We start from the raw sequence: 19,017 nt of genomic DNA on the forward strand, positions 1-19,017 counted from the left end.
TGAATGTCGGTAAACTGGTGTCACTGTTTTATCGACGTTCCAGTCAACTGGATCAACGGTCTTTCCTCGCCCATATCGTACTCAACTTAGTTTTAGCTTACCACCGTAGCATAGCGATTGTTTTATACATTTAACGGTCGCTTTTTCAGTAATGTTTTGTTCAACACGTCACAAATACAATTAGACACGGCACATAGTTTTTTTTAGTGACAACGAGTTTCACTGTAGTGTTATTTTTAACGGTTCGTTTATTATGTGCAAATTCAGGCTTTCATCTCAGTGAATGCTGCCTTAAATCACGCCGTGTACCTCTGTGCAACGTAAGTTCGTTAAAAGTGTTGGTGTTCGAATTTGTTGGTGGATATAAAGGTTTTGCACGTTGTTTATAACAACTTGTGTTGTGTATTGTGACTGATAAAGGATTGTCCATAGAACTTCAGCCTATAACAGGGTATGTAGAATGTTTTTGTATATGACAACTTTCTAGGCGGTTTCCAGACGCCATACAGCCTTTGCAACTAACCTCCTTTGGTCTATGCTATTTTTAAAAAGCCGATAAAATTATAACTGTTTAATTCTCAAAGAATTTTAATCAATAGTAAGATATCTCTATACAAGGGTATTTCGCTTAACAATACAAACTCACTTCAAATAATAGTTATTACTCGTAATTGTTGTAATGATATAGAAAATCAAAATTTAGGCCTATTTTTTATTTATTTAAAAATCATATGTTCCTTATTACTAATTTAAATTAAAATTAAGAAAACAATAGTTTTCTAAAGGTTTGTGCTTAAAGTGTGTGGATTGGACCGTTAACTTTATAAGCCCGTATGAAATTTCTCTTACCAGTCATTGTATCCCAGATTGATCTGGACTGAACTAGATATATAAACATACATATATACATGAATGCATTGTATTGTCTGTATTTGATGTGCATATCAATAGTGTTGTTTGTGTTATTCTAATGTACGGTACTTCCTTAGAGATCGCTAACATTTGTTCCTATGTATATTTGATCTTAAGTTAACATAAACGCATTTATCAACATTCAAACTATAAGAATGATATTTTAAGTATATCTTTATAAGCGAATGATATTTTTATTCTGGTGATTCAGTATCAGGATATATTTATAAACAAAACAACATGTACAGTTAGTTTTCTCTGTTTACATATTAAACTAGTGTTCGTAGAGTTAAAGATTTTTATATTTATAAGAATTTTTTGAGAATACATTGTAACAGCGACGAAAATAAGATTTGATTGAGATACTTCGCTAAACAACTTGTAGAACCGGAAGATATTTCCTCACAGTTGTTTGTGATTTTGACTTGATTGTCAGAAAACACTCTTAGATCTTCCCAAGCGGGGCACGTGTGGAATCTCGTGAAAGTTGGCCAACACGAAAGATCAATTGGATGGGTCGTAGAAACCAGTTTCATAAATCGGCAAGTGTCAGTCCATTTTAATAAATTTACGATAGATGATTGTTTTTATATTTAGTATCAATAAATCGCGATAAATTTATTTTTGGATTGCTATCCACCCGATTTTGGATTTCGGAAGGAGAATTTTTTAGGTGATGCTGGAAGTAAAATATTATCATGTTTATAATTTTCTCTTTTCTGTTCTTCACCTAAAATATATCCATGTTTTGTAGAACATATTTAACTTAATATAAATTCATTCGCGATTCGATGTAATCATCGTCTTCGACTGATTTCTCAGTTTTTGCTGCTCAGGCCACACCCACACGTGGAGGAATTGATGGTCATTCCCCTTAGCACATATTTGGGGTTTATAATGACCAAACTTCCTCGATATGAAGTTTATTGCATCATTTCAATAAAAATGTTTGCGATCAGGCAATTTACTTTCTTGTTTAAACTGTACCTTGATAATATAAACCGTTTTTTGTGTCTATACATTACGCAAGGAGGTATACAGTTTTGTTCTTCGTATTTATATTCATAAAAAAATCCCATGCAATTCCTCTCATGCCATTGTGAATTGTTTCTGTTTAATGGCAACATTAATTGTTAACTATTGTCGCGGTTATCTTGATCCAACTATGGTCTGCCAACAATAGTTCTCAACGTAAAAAGAATACTACAAATGCGGTGAAAAGACTGAAAGCAACTACGTTAAGCTTCATTGAAGGTTTTATATAAAACAATTCAAGAGTTACGCATTAAAGTTTTTGTTCTAACAAATCTTTTTCTTCTTTTTTCTTGTTATGTCTATAATTTAATATACGTAGATACATATCTACCTGTTGTCGGTTTCAAACAAAAATCAATTTTACTTTCAATAAGTCCATACTGTTTAATTAACTTCAACAAATTGACTATAAGCTTTTATTATCTATGCTAAGTGTAAATTTTGTGCAATTTCGTAAGCGATAACTTATCTCAAATCTATTTACATTAAACTAAATAGGTTACAATTGTTGATATTATCGTAATAGCAGCCAGTTTGAATGTACCCAGATTTACAATCAATTTAGTCCACGTATTAAATGTCCAGCGTGTTATAAAAATTACTTATTTCTTGTCAATAATATAAGTATTTTTGTTACTTGGTTAAGATCTTATCTTAATTACTTTAAAATTACCATATGAGTTATTAAAATTATATAACATATACTAATTAATTCTGCTCCACATAAGTATAAGCGGTATGCAACAGGGCAATCGAAGTACAATTTACCCATTGCAAGACCAGTTTTTTATCAGGTCAATGACCCAAATTAGTTATCGGAAACCCCAAATGTATTCGAACAATTTATGCATCAATTTATAAGCAAACAGCGACTTAACTTTAGATAATATACAATTAGCCCGTATTTGGTTGTGTGAATGGAATCTTAGTAGGTCCACATTTTGAGGTCATGTTACGTAAAATGTGTTCAAACTAGTTTTAGATGCGGTCCAAATAAGAAATAAGGTCTTAGAATGTGCTGTAAATCTTTTTAAATCTATTATACACCGGGGATTACTGTAACGATACTCTTAACAGGTGAATGTGGGCTTTGTTATTTTTACGCTCAATTTAATGGCCTTTCAAAGAAGAATGACAACTATTAGATAGGTAAGTGGGGATCTACAAGGTTCTTTATAAATTCTCGGTATAGTTTTTAAGGTTATATACAGGTAAGGATTTGTTTTAGTAAATTGTTCGGTTTAATCGTTTAGTCACTACTTGACCGTTCACAATCGATACTATGTCGAATTGTTATCGGCTTATTATTAAGTACCTTTGCGAATTTCATTATATTGCGAGATAAGAAAGGTATTTACGACAAAATTTCAATACAAAATATGAAAGAATAGGAGGAAATTAAATCTACGAATATTGCATTGTTGATGTCAATAATTTTTTTTATGCCATTTAAATAGTCACTGGTCAAGTAACCTTTGTAGAATGCATATTTGGATGTTGGTCCGTGCCACTGTTTGCACCTGTCTTATAACACGTTATGGATTGCCAATTAAATATTGTTATTAACAATAAGGCAGATGTATTGCCATCGTTCTATACTTTTACATTTTATTCCTATTGCAGTTTATTTAAAATGTAAGTAACAAATATGTCTAAGAAACCTTTTTAGGAAGACGAAATTATTTTATTTCTTATCAATAAGGAAATTTTCGATTTTTTTGGCATATATAATTTTATTTTTGTTATTTCTAGGTAACATAAAACACTTTTCTAAGTTTCTAAAATGTTCTGGTTTAATAAATGTCCTGTTATTACAATGCCATTTATGATTGTTGTGGTTACGCACTGGAAACGTATCTCCGAGGTTTATTTTTATTTTACACATGCTTATTTGTTCACGTGCATGCATTCACGGTCGCGTGCGGAAATACGTGAGTCATGCCCTACCGAGGTTCCCCTAATCGCACGTTTTATGTTACAGCTTACGGCTCTCTTTTTGTAAACGTAAAGCATTATTTGCTGTACATTGACCGTTTTCATGGAGGTTCGATGCAATGAAAGTGGGTAAGAAGCTATGGTCAGCTGACAAATGGAATGTGTTGTTTATTAAAACAGTGCGTGGTCCTCAATCGATCACAAGTTGTAGGCTTGCGGTTAGACATGTGAACATTTTGGATGTGAACTCAAATATCGCCAATCGTGTGGTCGTATCACGAAATACAATCGTAGTCCTGTCCCATTGAATATTTCATAAACGAACTTATACAAAAGTATGTTTATCAACTTTCTTTAAAGTTGTCTAATATGCATAATCATAAATCAATTAAATTTTTACTAAAAATACTGTATGATTTCTATATTTTTTTGCAATTAATTACATAATATAGTGTTATTCGAAATTTCGAAATTCAATACTATTTCGAATATTATTCTAAATTTTAATATTTAGTTAATAGTGAAAAAAAGGAGTTTGAAGGATTTAGATACTGCTACTTTTATCACGAAATTGATGTACGAAAATTAATAATCTATTTCATACAAGATTACTGGTTCTTGGAAATTGATATATACCCTTTTTTAGTGCGTAAAAATGAAGAAACTGGTAATTTTCGGAAAGTATGGACCTACCGCGGGCAAATTCCGACAATAGGGATTTTATGCAATTACGCTTAACTTACGAAGTTATTACTAGGAGCGGTCACGGAGCGAGTTATATCAGAGTAGTCACGAGCTCAGCCTGTGTGCTATATCGAAGATGATGCTTCGGTAAATTCACATATAAATATTTTATGCTCGTTTGTAACGAACAAAAAACTCTTCCTTTGTCTCGATGAAGCTCGGAATCAGCAAGTCTGTTTTGAATGACTGTTTTATTTCTTTATAATAAAGAGCGTATTATAAAACAAATATGTATTAAAACACAAGTAGTTTGTATTATTCTATTGCAAAAGATCTCGGTCATTTGTCTAAGAATCCGATTGGCAGTCATATTAATATGTATTGAATATTATTTATAGAGTATTAAATAGAAAAGTAAATGACAGCTTAGAACATATAGGATGTTATACTAAGTAATAATATTTTTCCTCATTTAAAGACGACGTTTAAAGTCAAAGAAATGCGCCTGATTAAAGTCGTCTGAAGAAGTTGAAATGAAACGCGACGAAAAAACGTATAATGCGGGAGAATCAGCTTAGTATTTTTTATAATCTCTTACTTGCAGTTAATTAATCGAATAAGGATTGACTGTGAAGACTTTAAAGGATATAGTGATTGGATGTTATGAACTAGATACATATAAATATTTATTATGTGATTGGCTCTTTTATGAAATCAATTAAAATGACAATGAAATTGGTATCGTGAGTATATCTATACCGATCTATACTTATATTATATTATAACAAAGGAAATCCTGACAGTTTGTACGTCATGGCAGATGTTTGTAACTACTCAGATAAAATGTTTGAGTGAAATGTTTTAAAAAACCTCATCTTTGTGTATACCTACTTGGAATTATATGAATATCTTATTCACATAGCATGAACTTTTATGGGAAAATAAAGCTTTTGATATAAAATAGTTCAAAGAAAGCATTTTTTTAAGTTATGTCTATAAAAATCCGTGCCAACAACTACTGTAATCTCGAATATGATACCATTATTTTGTTAAGTTGAACTTTATTAACAAAACATATTTTGCATTACAAGCGTCTTATGTATTTTTACATAAGTAAAATGAAAACCTTATAACACATATACTATAAAAAATGTGAATAATAACTATCGACCTTTACAAAATTATTTTAATGAAAATATTGTTGTATAAATGCCCTGGGTAATTAACAGTAACAATTGTATACAATGACTAATGTGCAATAATTTGTTTATAAAATACGCAAACATTATGCAAGTTTTATACACCTTGTCTGAATGTTGCTAAATAAAAAAAATCAAATCGTTTTCGCTTATTACCCGGACAAACAGATAAGCAAATAAGTTAAAAATAACCTTGTGAACTGACCACATGTTCTTGGAAAAGTATTTGTTTAATATAACTAACAGCAATATGTTATTAATTGTATAGTCACGAAAGATTAAGACTATGTTCAACTTTATCCAGTCATACCAGCTTAGCATTAAGACGTCATGCCATTCACCAATAGCAACGTAATTCTATTGGTCAGCCATAAATTATACAATTTATAATTGACATATGTATTTAGAAACTTTGATGCATCCTGACAATATGTTGAATATTGATATAGGAGCTACGTTTTCGTTGCGAGGTAATTTAAGCGTGAAAAAGAACAATGCTTTAAGTTAAAATTAAAATTTCCATTGTGTATTACAAATAAGTAATATGGGGAGTGAAGCTTAGCGTTGTTCCTGCGGAACTACACGTGACCGTCCCTCCCGTGGCGTCATATCCGGTAGTGCCTCAACCTCCGGCTTCCGTTTAACACAATTTACTTTTATTCATGGTAAATTTTGTGAATATTTTTTTTAAATATTAGTATTTTATCTTGAGTACAATTTATTTTAATTCTTACATTTCCTATATTGACTAACAAAAATCCTATTTAAGATGTTACCTCATTAGTTTAGAATTAACTTCGATAAAGTTTTTATAAATTTATGAATAGAAAACTTTTGCTGAAAGTTGGGTCCTATATGTATTTCACTTAGTTTTTTAGACATTAATAAACTTGCCACTGAAATAAATAATACAGAGTTTAATTAACTGACGATTTAATACACTTTAAAATTGTTGAAAATACTATTTATATTTTATGATAAAAAAAAAAACATAATTTAGGAAGTTAAAATGTTACAAAGTAACTTTTGGATTTGTCAACATGATAGTTAAAAAGACCACGTATTATTGTAACAATATTCTTGTAATAATCTGTGTCTGAAAGTTTTAATTTTGTTCTACTACCAGAAACCGAAGAAAAGTAATCATAATAAAGAATCTAATTTTTTTTATAAAAAACATTAATGATCGTGATGTAAGTAGTGTTTTAATGGCATATTGTGATTGAAGTATCTGTCATAGCAAAAGTGTAGACGTTTCTAACCGAAGACGTAACTCAAGATAATAAACGAGTGTTACTAGCAATTATGATGTTAGACCACACCTATAGGTCAATGTTTTAAAATAGCCTTAAGGCTTTTAAGCTTCGTATACATTAATTTTTTTACTATCTGTTTTAATAGATTTGGTTCGAGTTTTTTTCCTATTTGAAACAATTTAAAATATTTTAAATACTTCTTTAAATGCTATCCTGCCCTGTCATACTTGAAATAAATAACAATATTACATTATAACAACATATTTCTGATATTCTATTAACTTTAAGTAACTTTAAAGGTCAAATTTGTCCACAAACTAACTAATTATTTGTTTTAAGCTACAAAATTGAAGTGTTTCCGACAACGTTGAAGTGGTTTTCTGGAATGTTGTCATTCCGCACCACATTAACTATACGAAGTTGTTAGCTGTCAAAATATATTAAATACCTACTAGATTTTACGTGATAAATGCCATTTCTTATATTTCGAATATACTATAAGGTCCTTCCATTTAAGAGATTATGGTGCTAACTGCTAAGTAACAACGTAATAAGGTAAAAATATACTCTTTAAATTTCGCATTACATACAAAATTATTTGTATTATTTGATATGATTTTATTTCGGTCACTGACTTCTGTCATCGATTTTATAATTCTTAATCTATGAAGTTTATAACAATTATTCCGCGTCTCTCGTCACAGCACGGCGTCTGCCTATAAATGGTCAGTAAGGATTAATGCAATTGTTTAAGGGTTAAAGGTGAAATGTAATAAATATAATTAATCAGGACTTTATATTTGCAAGTCAGCTTATTCCCCGAACGAAGCTTTAGCTGTCCCTCCAACATTAAGCCACCAGCCGGTCAGCTTTGTGGATATCGTATAAACGTCGCTCGGTATAGTATTGTACTTCATAAATGAAGACCAAGAATTATAACTAAAATGTTTAGGAGTTCTCAGTATGCTTAGTGTGTGTGTTCTTTGTTTTTACTAAAGTTCAGCGCTATGTTATTATAGGTTAAAAGTTATAAATAAATACACCTACAATAAACAAATTTCTATCGTTTCTTTTTATTCCGCTCAAATGCGTTCAATATAAAGTATATATTTATCTTAAAAGAAAATGCTACAATCTCGGTAAGCGTTTAGTACGTTGGCCGTCGATATGTACCGGGGACGTGTAAAAGGCGCTTCCTTGATAGCTGGTCCCGTCTGTGCCTCATGAATGTTAATAGCAATCTTCAGATTGCAACTAAGGGGCTTACGACACGCCCACTCTTTGCGAAAGCAGACTTGATTTGAAATTGTAATAGCAAAGAAATTAATTTTATTTAAATGTCGTTAGAATATCAAATGAATTTTAATCATTAAGTTAACCTCATAAACAATTTCGTGGGCTTAAATCTGTAAGCGTTTTTTTCTAATCACCGAAATGATTTGACAATAGGATATAAGCGTCTTAGGGACCGCTATCCAATTGTTCTCCTCTCATAATATTAAGAAACGACTGAGTTCCTTGAACTTAGATTATAAGTAATGTAAGTAGTATCTAGTAAGCAACAATGATATCGTAACAATACATTTCGAATTAAAGTACGGTGATGTAAAAATTACACGTAATTCCGCTGCGCTCTTGGCATTGTATGTTCATTGTTTGGAATGTAACGTAAGTCTTAGAATGTTAATTGCATATACCTATCAGATTACAAAGACGTCTTTGTTTATCGACATCCACAAATGGATCGCAGGATTTGTTGGAGGCGGATCAGTGTGACACTGGGAATGGGTTCTTTTGTATAGTTTTTCTGCTTAGGGGTTTTTTATTTTCTTCCATTACTGAGGTTTTGTTTACTCGTAACATCAAATCTGTTTTCAATATTATTTTGTATTCTGATTAAAGATATAACTAAATTTAATGTTTATGATATCAGAATAAACGATTGCGAATTGGAATTTATTCACTGTCATTATTGTCAATATTAGATTCTACAGATTCTACAAAGTATTACAATTGAAAATGCAATTGTTTCTTCCAAAAATCTTCAGATCAGATAAACATTCTTAAATGAATACTATTTAAATTTTTATTCTTGTGCAAGTTTTAATATTTGATCTCATTAAAGCATTCTTAAAATGTATGTCGAGTTATGCGTTCTAGATAAATAGAAGATACTCATTAGTGGACTCTTCTTTGAATACGGGACATTTACTCGGTTTATACAAGTACTAGCTCTAATTGAAACGAACCCACTACCTTGTGATTACAATCTTTCCGCTCTATTTATAGTCTGTAGACATTTCGTTGCCATTTTTGGTTTGAATGACAAAGAATCTGGTATAAATAGATATAACAGTGGAATGCAAAGGAAACAGATCATTGGTATTCCATCAGAATACAATTACAATGGACATAAAGCAGGAATGCAATCTCGTCCGATATTGAGGAACAAAATTACCTTCGACTAAGCAGTCTTAACAATCCTAACAATGATACAGTTAATGACATCACGGTGATGTCTTATAACGTGCAATGGTTTGTTTGATCGTGACTGGACGATTTAGTTTCAATAGGAAAGTTATTGCTCGCATATTTATTTGAGTACGTGGGCGCTTGCGCAGCACGGCTGCTACGATCACCTTTAGGTCCATAGGTGTTTTAAAGTTCAACGAACTTACGTGATACGTATTTATTAAAATATGTAATTACTAACCTCTATCGCTATTGTCGTTGCATAACTCCACGCTTTCAGTATACTTAAATAGTTTTTGTTAACTCATTAACGTCGATATGACATAATTTCTTGATAAGATTGATAGAAAGGAATGTTTACTTCATCTTATTTCTGTTGTTAAACAGTCAGGGGTTTTTTCTATGTTGAAAGGCGTTCCATTTTTAATTGGTTCCTGTGCTCTCATAACAGAAAAGTGTTATTGAAGAAAGACAACATTATAACAGTAGACTATTGTTGCGAGTGTGAAGTCATAGTAATTGTGTAACAAACCAAGTGGCAGACAACGTTTCACTTTTACATATCAGTAGGGCCTTACATAGCTATGAGAGAAAGGCTTCCGTGGTTCTTTGCAGCCGGTTCTGACACAGCCTCCTTTTCTGCGGATTGATTGATACGAAGGCGGATGATTGTGTAGTTTCTATATCATTATATTATCATTCATGTAAGAGTTTCATTCTAGCATATTGTCGGTTTTTAAATTTATTTTTCATTGAAATTTATAAATAAAATCGTGAGTAATAGGTTCTTTGTGCTCAAATTACAAATTTACTAGTGCCTTACCAAAATTACCTTAAAAGTAATCTCATTTTAAAAATTGATGTCAGATTTACACACAGGCATATATATTATATATATCTGGAAAATAAAACTTCAGCTAATGGAACAGATAGCTTAAGAAAATAAATATTAAATAACTTTCTATCATTATTCCATGGTAACATTCCTAGATATTAGAAAGCTTACATGGATTTTTTATGTGAATTGATAAAAACTAAGGAATTAATTTTTTTTAGCTTCATCTATGTAAAGAAAAGAATGACCTCCTGGAAGCTATTTTCAGAAGTTATGCTTAAAAAGTATATTTACTTAAAGTCACATTTGTCCGATATGAAAAATATCGTCTTTACATGTCATCTTAAGTAACACGAGTCCTTTACGTGAACGTAACGTGAAAAAGAAAATATCTGTACAGTTATTCAATTAAGAAGTAAATTAAATATTTTATATCCGTACATTTGTTGTAAATTAAATAAGACTTTTGTATTTATTGAATCGTAGCTAGAAAAAGGAAAATAATATAACAAAAATTTTAGTCTCTATCCATGGTGCATTATTGTCTAAGATAATATAATATTACATTTTAGTTTTAACTGAATTTTGTGCGAATTATTGAGTTTCAACATTTTCTACGAAACTATGGAAGCGCAACTGAAATTCTATTTATAGCTAGCTAGATTAAATTTACAAGTTGAATTGTATCGCCAATGTGTGAGAAAGTTTTATCTTATTAGAACAGTTGTACAATAATAAGAAAAAAGGTATCGAGTCATAGTTACGTACACTTAGTGGTGGTAATAACATTATATAAGATTTACACTGTGTTATTTCAGACAGTCTCGCCTAGACATTTATAAACAGTGTTATAAACTATATTATCATAATTAGTGTAATCTTCATAACAGTTGAGGGACGTCATGTAATTCCCATTGTTACTTAATAGGTAAATACTAAATATGCGCTCGAAGTACTCAACACTCGACAGGCACAATGCATGAGTGGATTTATACAGGTGGCGCTGCAATTAAGGCAATTTAATAATATTAATTGAAAACCTGCTTTTAATCAGTTTTAAGAGATAAAAGTAAACGGAATTTTAATTTTACTACTTTAATTTCACATTTACTCTCGAATTGCAAATTATAGATGATAAAATATATGCCTTATAAATTGTTTTGTGACACAATGTCACTTTTTATGACTTTTCTTTTGTATTAGGTGTTGACATTTGTAAATAAACATAGCTCCTTTTTATTTGTAAGGTTTGGATTTATTTTTAGGTGAAATTTATCAAATGAATTTTGAATCATTTTCTCTAAATCGCAATAAATTTTCATGTACAAAAACCATGCTGTTTCATGGAGTTTTAAATAAACTATGATGTATGCTTTATGAATTATATATAGTACATGAGAACAAGCTTGACGCGATGACCTTGACTCACCAAACACGTGGCCTTCTTGCTTGAAAGTTGTGATCGAAATCGAGCATTTTTATATAAACGTTTATTACCGAGTGCTAAATTATAAGTATCCGTATAGCCTTCCACTTAGAAATATGAAGTCCGTCTAACTATGACGGTAACGAAACAATGTCTTTATACCTTTGGAAGCACGGAATTAAATCTTGCGTTTTCGAGAACAATATTTTTTTCATTAGGTATATTTATGTATTTATCGTGATAACAACTGGATATTGTGTTGTCTGTTGGAAGTTGATTAAACACCCAGCGGCACGTTTTTGATAGATCCAATAAAACAGACATCAAATTGTCTCCCTTGGGAAGAGCTAAGTAAACAATTGGCATTCTCAAGGCATTGATTGAATTGATGAGCTACTGGCATTGTAAGCCAACATTAAGGCTGCCTCCGGCCGCCGTCTGACGAGAGCTGACTAGACAATAAGATGATATTCGATGTTCGATTTTATACTGTAACGTTTTGGCCAATTCTATGTTTGTATGTAAATAAACATCCACAAATAACATTAATTAATTAGTGAAAAAAGTAGGCGTAGAAAAAAAAATCAATCTAGAAAGTGTAACTCCCCACGAAATATCGCATACTAAACAAAACACTTCTTGAATGTGAAATATGTAGTCATATTGTATTGTATGTATTAAATTATGTATCATATTTTATTTCGGACTCTTTTATCCGATATTTCTTAACTAATTTAATTTAGGATTGAATGAAGAACCTTTTCCTTTCGGGGGCAGCTTCTAATGTACAAGAATTAGGTTCATTAAAAGGTTTAGGTTTAGGTTAACGTAATATATGCGGCTAAATCTTGTACAAGCTCAATTATAATCTGAATACAATCCTGGCGTATGAGTGATGGCACGAAGAGCTTCAAGTGTTTCCGCACCACGACAAGCGCCCCGGGGAAATATGTTGATGTGAATCAGAATGTCTCCTTTGGTCTCAGTGATCCTATAATAGTTACCTGTAACTTTTGAATAATTTCTTAACACGCAACCTTTTTTAAATAACTCACGAAGCGTTATCTTTTACTCCATATTTTTATAACATTATTATTCATATAATCAGCGTTTCATAGACTTGTTTAAACGTGTATATCTGGTAGTAATAAATCGATATCATAAAGAGCGAGAGCCTTATCTGAAGGCAAATCTTGGTGTACCATGCTAGTCATTCAACATAATTATCATTATACGTAATTAAGTAAACCACTAAAGCTTGAAGGGTTGTAATAATCTAGCAATTTTGCAGCTATAAACAAGCTAGCCTCCGTCGTTCGTCTACTTAACGTCCAGACCAATGAGACATCGTGTATAAAAGAAAAAATTTTTATCCCTTAAGCTACTTACAAAATTCAATGACTTTATATTATCATTATAATATTTTAAACATCAAATATATTTTAAGCTGTGTTTTGTTAAAAGCCATATTTTAACAAGTTAAATTGCAGGATTAGTCAGTCTATCGAATGTCTTTTACCGATTAAAGTGTGTTTTATTACGCAACTATGTGTATTAAATCTTCTCACATTTGTACCTTGGATAGGCCAGAGAAGGATAAAAAAACGTTCAGTGTATGCTTTTTAATCAGCAGCTTCATATTTATGAGGCCGGAGGCCGCTCAGCAACATTCTTGAATGTACCGAGATCGTGGTGGGACTGGACATTTATAAATTCTTTGAAAAATGGAACGTACGATAAAAAGCGTTTCTAAAGCAAAACAAACAGTTGAACTTCTTGTTTAATATTATTAACAGTATTAATTTGTTACATCCACGTAGAAGATTTTTTCAATCATAACTCAATACAAATTACAGTCTATAATAAATTAATTAACTAAATTTAAAAACCCTCTACGCATTCATTATTATGTAGAGATTGTACTAGCACTCATGAGCACTTAAGTAATCGTAATATAATAATCATGAGCCAGAAATGCTTTATACGATTTTGAAAAAATCTAATGCTATATGTACTTTATCAGTATATAAATAATATACACTCATAGTACCAAACAAAGTTAAGAACATCCCCAAGACAATTGGCTTTTGAAATAAAAAAAACGGCATTGAAATTGTCAATCCGTTTGAGAGTTATGCTACCACAGTCAGATACACTTATAAAAAACTCTTTTTGTATCGAGGGTTAAAAAGGGCAGAACGGTTTATATATTAATAGGCTTAGAGGTATATTAGTAATTTTCTTGTTTTGTGATTACTATAACACATATTAAAACTATTAAACTGTCCCAAATTACACAACGTCCGAGGGTCACAATCATATAAATCGACTAGGAAAACATGGTTATACCTATATACTTTTGTCCCATTATCGAACAAATTCATCCCTAGCGGCCAAATTTACGATTTTGAAATAATAATAATTGTTAATTAGCTGTCTCAAACAGATCCACACTGATCCGCAAGTTTTGATTAAATTGGAATATATGCGTGTATATATTTATTTGATGTAAAATTCTATCAAAATTTGTTAAGTAGTTTTTTGCGGAAAACTAATATTCATAAATAAATCCGCTCTTATGCAACCGCTTCCCTTAAACCTTTTTTTAGATTCTTTAAAAAATAACCATAGAACTCAGGATAATGCTCCTAGACTGCTCATAATTAATGATCTGTAGTAAAGGTTTCAAATATATTAAAATGGCTTTCAAAAATATTTTATTCAAAGATACCAAACATGTCGCGTAATATTTAAAACGCGTTACATGCCAAAATAGAACAGGTCCACGAATATTCCATTCCAGTAATAAAAGCTATGATTGTAAAAATAAATCAAGTCGGTCCAGTGAGGTAACAGCACCCAAAAAATTGAAACGAACCAATTTATCTGGCGATGCGAACGCGTTTACTGCTTGTTTTCTAGATTGCGTGTCCGCTGTCTCTATTTACACTGCCGCGAGAGTTAGTTACGTCGTTTAATCTAAAGCGCTGAAATCGCCGCGAATCTCTGTTTTTGTTATTATAGCAGACTAGTGAAAAACGTCTAGTGTGAAGTTTAATTGCCGAAAAACAACTGCACGATATATTACTTGCAAAACATATAATACATGCATTTAAAGTGTGCAACACATTAACTATCTCAAATTATTGGCAATTTAGATTATGGTTGTCGATAATATCTGAACTTGTTGTGGGTGGTCAATAGTGATATATAGACGCCCACAGACTTATCTATCCACGTGGAAGGAGCTAACACCCACTCGAGGCATATGTCTTGTCCCATAGTGATTCATTTGACATTTTCGATATTCGCCGGTCATTTCTATGCCTGAAGGGTTGGAAAGATTACGCTTAATTCGTTAGTGCATAAATTTTGGAATTAACTTCAATTATTATAACTTTTATTTTGAATATTAAAGTATAATTTTCTCCGTTCAAGTTGTCTACTTGAATAGTTATCCAGTAATCAATTAATACTTCATAAACAGTTAGAAATATTTAATAGTTTTAAACATAACATAATAATTGTCTGCATAATTATTAATTTACGATGAAAAGCATGATTTCGATTTGAAAAACTTCGTTCATATTAAATCCAATAAATGCAGGGAAATATAAGAAAACTTTGAACTCATTTTTAACGCTTCATTCATATTTTTTAAAATCCATAAAGCCCAGTCGTGTGAATGCAACCGTGTAAATTCTTTAATTAGTACAACGATCTTGTTCATAAAATACCCTTTTTAATTATTTTCATATTAATGTTCTCACAAATATAAATTTGAATGAATTTATTCAAGTACGTTTCTAGGTTTTTTGCGGTAATCGTAATTACACTATGAATTATAGTTATGAGTTGTCACGACCGAAAATATGAATATAACCTTATTCGAAAACGTAGGAAGATCAATTGTAGATAGAAATTTATGTTAAAATAATATGTACATATTTTTACATTGTAGGTATAATATCATACTTCGCGTAATTTTACCATCGTATTAATTTATCACAAGAGATTTGTTATTCAAATACGGTTATTTTATTAATGAAAAGATACTTGGTCTTATTTATATATATTACTTCATGTTTCACCTTATCTAGCTTTGAAAATGTTACCATTTTGTTTAGTCATACTAGGTATCTAAATTTGTATTTAACTTTGTAATTTAAATGTTAAAATTTTGTTAAATCAATCTCTTGAATTGAGATACGTAACTTGTTTAAATTATAAATTTCGTAAGCTCCCGGCCACCTGAATATCCTTGTAACCTCGGCTGTTCTAATTAAAACTGAAACCCTGCTTTTAGAAATAGAATATAAAATCTTTTATAACGGACACTTATAGAGTGCTTCTAGAAAGATGATTGCTTTATTAAAAGCTCTCGTGTTGTCTTTTAAACAGCTCGATCCTTTTCATTTTCTTGTCATTTCGTATGTTAGGTTTTTGTATTGAATTAATTATATTTATCAAGTTGTCATTAAAAATTAAAGTAAATAAAAGAGAATTGCATCTATTTAATGTTACGAGAGCTTATGAACGCCTCAAATTCATTGTGAAAGTGATTTGAAACCGATTCATGGCATGTTTAGAATGTCAATAAGCTCGTCATGAGTGAGTGAACCCATGATAAAAGCGAAACGCCATTAGATATTTCGTATAGTGTCATGTTAGCTAAAGGACTCTCTGTGACTTACGCTCGTTCAAATGGCCATCGCTTCAGCATGGAATTATAAAACAAATGAACTAAATCCGTCCCTACTATAACATCTTAAGGTTCTTTATAGAGTGATTAAATAAGGGCCCGTTAAAGCGATACAATTTGCGTGGATGCACGTACTTGGGCCTTACCTTTGCGGTGAGTCAAAGCCGTGAAGCGGCAAATTTAGCGTCTGAGATGCAACGTGAGAAATATAAAGGCCCGTTTAAGCTTTCATTGCTTTAGTACTTTTTGGTTCTGAAATGAGCTAAACGACTTTTCGGTTAGGAATCTCTACAAGTTCCCCTTTAGTAAATCTCGCTTAACGAACATTGTCCTTCTTAGATTAGAATTCTAACACGTAATAAATTTATATAGCAGATACTGTTTTCAAAATAAGGTCTAACGTGACTAGACAGTTAGACAGTCAATTCACTTGATAGCAGCCCAGATTATTAACTGCCATTTTACGTTATAATTATGTACAAAATTAATTCTTGCGAAATATACTGGATTAAATGCGCGTAATAAGCGAGTACCTACCGCGCGTGATGCATATAAATTTCATACCATTATAGAGCTTATATAAATGGAAAAGGGATTACATTTATGTGCTCATGTTTAAACTATTGTATTCGAGTTATAACATAATACCCTGGGGTGTTATATTTTGTTTATGTATAGTTTTAATTACCGCTTTAAATTGGGTTTGTCTTTTTTTTGTTTTCCGATAGTTATCACCAAAAATATAGAATAAGGATTTATAATTTGTTTTCTAGCATAAATATCTAGTTTCGCCACAATTCATTATTGGATTAAGATTGATCTGTGACTGCTTTAAAAACGTTGACGTTTTATAAAAGATCATTGGGCGATTAAAAAAATATTCATGCTTTTCAAGAGAAACAATTTATCGCTTCGATTGATAACTTGTAAATTCGTTGATTGCATCGGAGGTTTAATCAGCACACATTGAAAGCTATTTCCATTGAAAAGCTGAACTTTTAAACGTATTATCACATGTCAATATGTAATTTGAATAATTAAACTATAACATTTCTTGTTTAGATAAAATTAATGGATGCTTTTGAAATAATAAAATTGCTGGTTTGTTGTAAACTTTTTATATGTTTAAAAGAAAAGCTACTTTCATAAAAAAGTTGACAGTAGTTTTAAACAAGATTTGTGTAATAAAAAAATATGCTGCAATAAAATTTATTTTCATTTTTTTCAGAGACGGGGAGCACGGATAAGAGCAATGGTATGAAGGAACCGGGATCACCTGAGGAATTGGTGAGTTATAATATATATTTTTAAAAATAGATCGTATTCCTAACATTTACGTGGTAGGTCGTCCTTGCTTCCAGACGAAGTTATACGCTTTCTTCTTCCTCAAGCGTATAACAAAGGATTGAATTCGTCTTTGTTTCCTTTCACTAACAATTCGCTTGTTTTAAAGTAAAGAATGAATAGGATTTAAAGCGTTTACTCTCAACGGATACACGTCTACTACCACTAGGTGGGAAATTAAATCAGTCTCCATTTGGTTACTCACAAAAGTGTATAAAAAATATATTTAACATATATATACACATTTTATATTGAAGAAAAATCATCAGTGTACATTTTTTATTCAGTTTCTTATGTAATAAAATTTCAATATCACTGCTAAGACTGTTACATTTCATCAAACTTTCAAAGAGATTACTTTTTAAACCAATCAATGACAGTCCATTTTGTGTGATTAGATCAATCACAAGATTTCGCCGATGTATAAAAAAAAATTTAAACTCAACTATTTCCGTTCAAACGCAATTTGTAAAATTATATTTTTATAAAAAATGTTCATAATTTATTTATTTAATTTTATCTCAGTTGTTATGAAAGTGTCATCTATCAGATTATTTAAGTTTCTAATAAATTTATAAGCTCCTTAATTATTTTGTCAAGAAATATCCAAAAATTTTCATATTTTGTGGTTACAAAGTCTCTATTAAATTTCTAACCCGCTTATAAAATATGTAATCTAAATTCTGAGAGAATTATTCACCTTGGTCCTCTTAACTACCGCTATGCACTAAAAGCATTGGGTAGTAACGCAATATCACAAATGTACTGTATCCTTAGTATGAGTATACATTGTCTACTTACATACAAACTGTTACATTGTAGAAACTATTGATCCTAGTTTGATTCGGTATTACAATAAAGTACAATACTTAAAATGCAATTAATACAATAATATTATTAAATAGTATTTAAAAATAACACATGTGTGTACTGAATATACTTGTAAATAAAAGTTGGCGTTTGATTTAGATTACATTCGTTTTCATTTATACCGATATCCAATAGACTCGACAAGGTGCTTTACACGATTGAGTTTCAATTGTTTTATTATTTATCCTGAATTGCAAATGTTATTTGAAAAATTATAACTTAACGCCAGGGTGTTTACGTGACGATAAATAATTTTTATTTCATTTAATTAGGAAAACAGCCGAATACTGTTATTTTGTAAATAAATATTTGGATTCGTTTTGTATAAAACGATAATATTAAGGCTA

The 19,017-nt window shown here is 30.8% G+C and overlaps 1 protein-coding gene across 2 annotated transcripts in view; it reads left to right on the forward strand.

The window, feature by feature from the left end:
• The window catches only part of LOC116770506 (apoptosis-stimulating of p53 protein 2), a 134,458-nt gene that overhangs the window by 44,149 nt on the left and 71,292 nt on the right, over window positions 1-19,017 (forward strand). The window contains exons 1-2 of one of the 2 annotated variants that reach the window (XM_032661995.2): window positions 94-451; window positions 17,685-17,743. In XM_032661995.2, the coding sequence (XP_032517886.2) occupies window positions 17,714-17,743 (30 nt within the window). In that variant the 5' untranslated portion in view covers window positions 94-451; window positions 17,685-17,713. Of the gene's footprint in view, window positions 1-93; window positions 452-17,684; window positions 17,744-19,017 lie in introns of those variants that run through there. The other variant, XM_032661991.2, reaches the window with a different exon arrangement.

Source organism: Danaus plexippus, chromosome 7 (assembly GCF_018135715.1).
Source record: "Danaus plexippus chromosome 7, MEX_DaPlex, whole genome shotgun sequence".
Classification (NCBI taxonomy): domain Eukaryota; kingdom Metazoa; phylum Arthropoda; class Insecta; order Lepidoptera; family Nymphalidae; genus Danaus; species Danaus plexippus.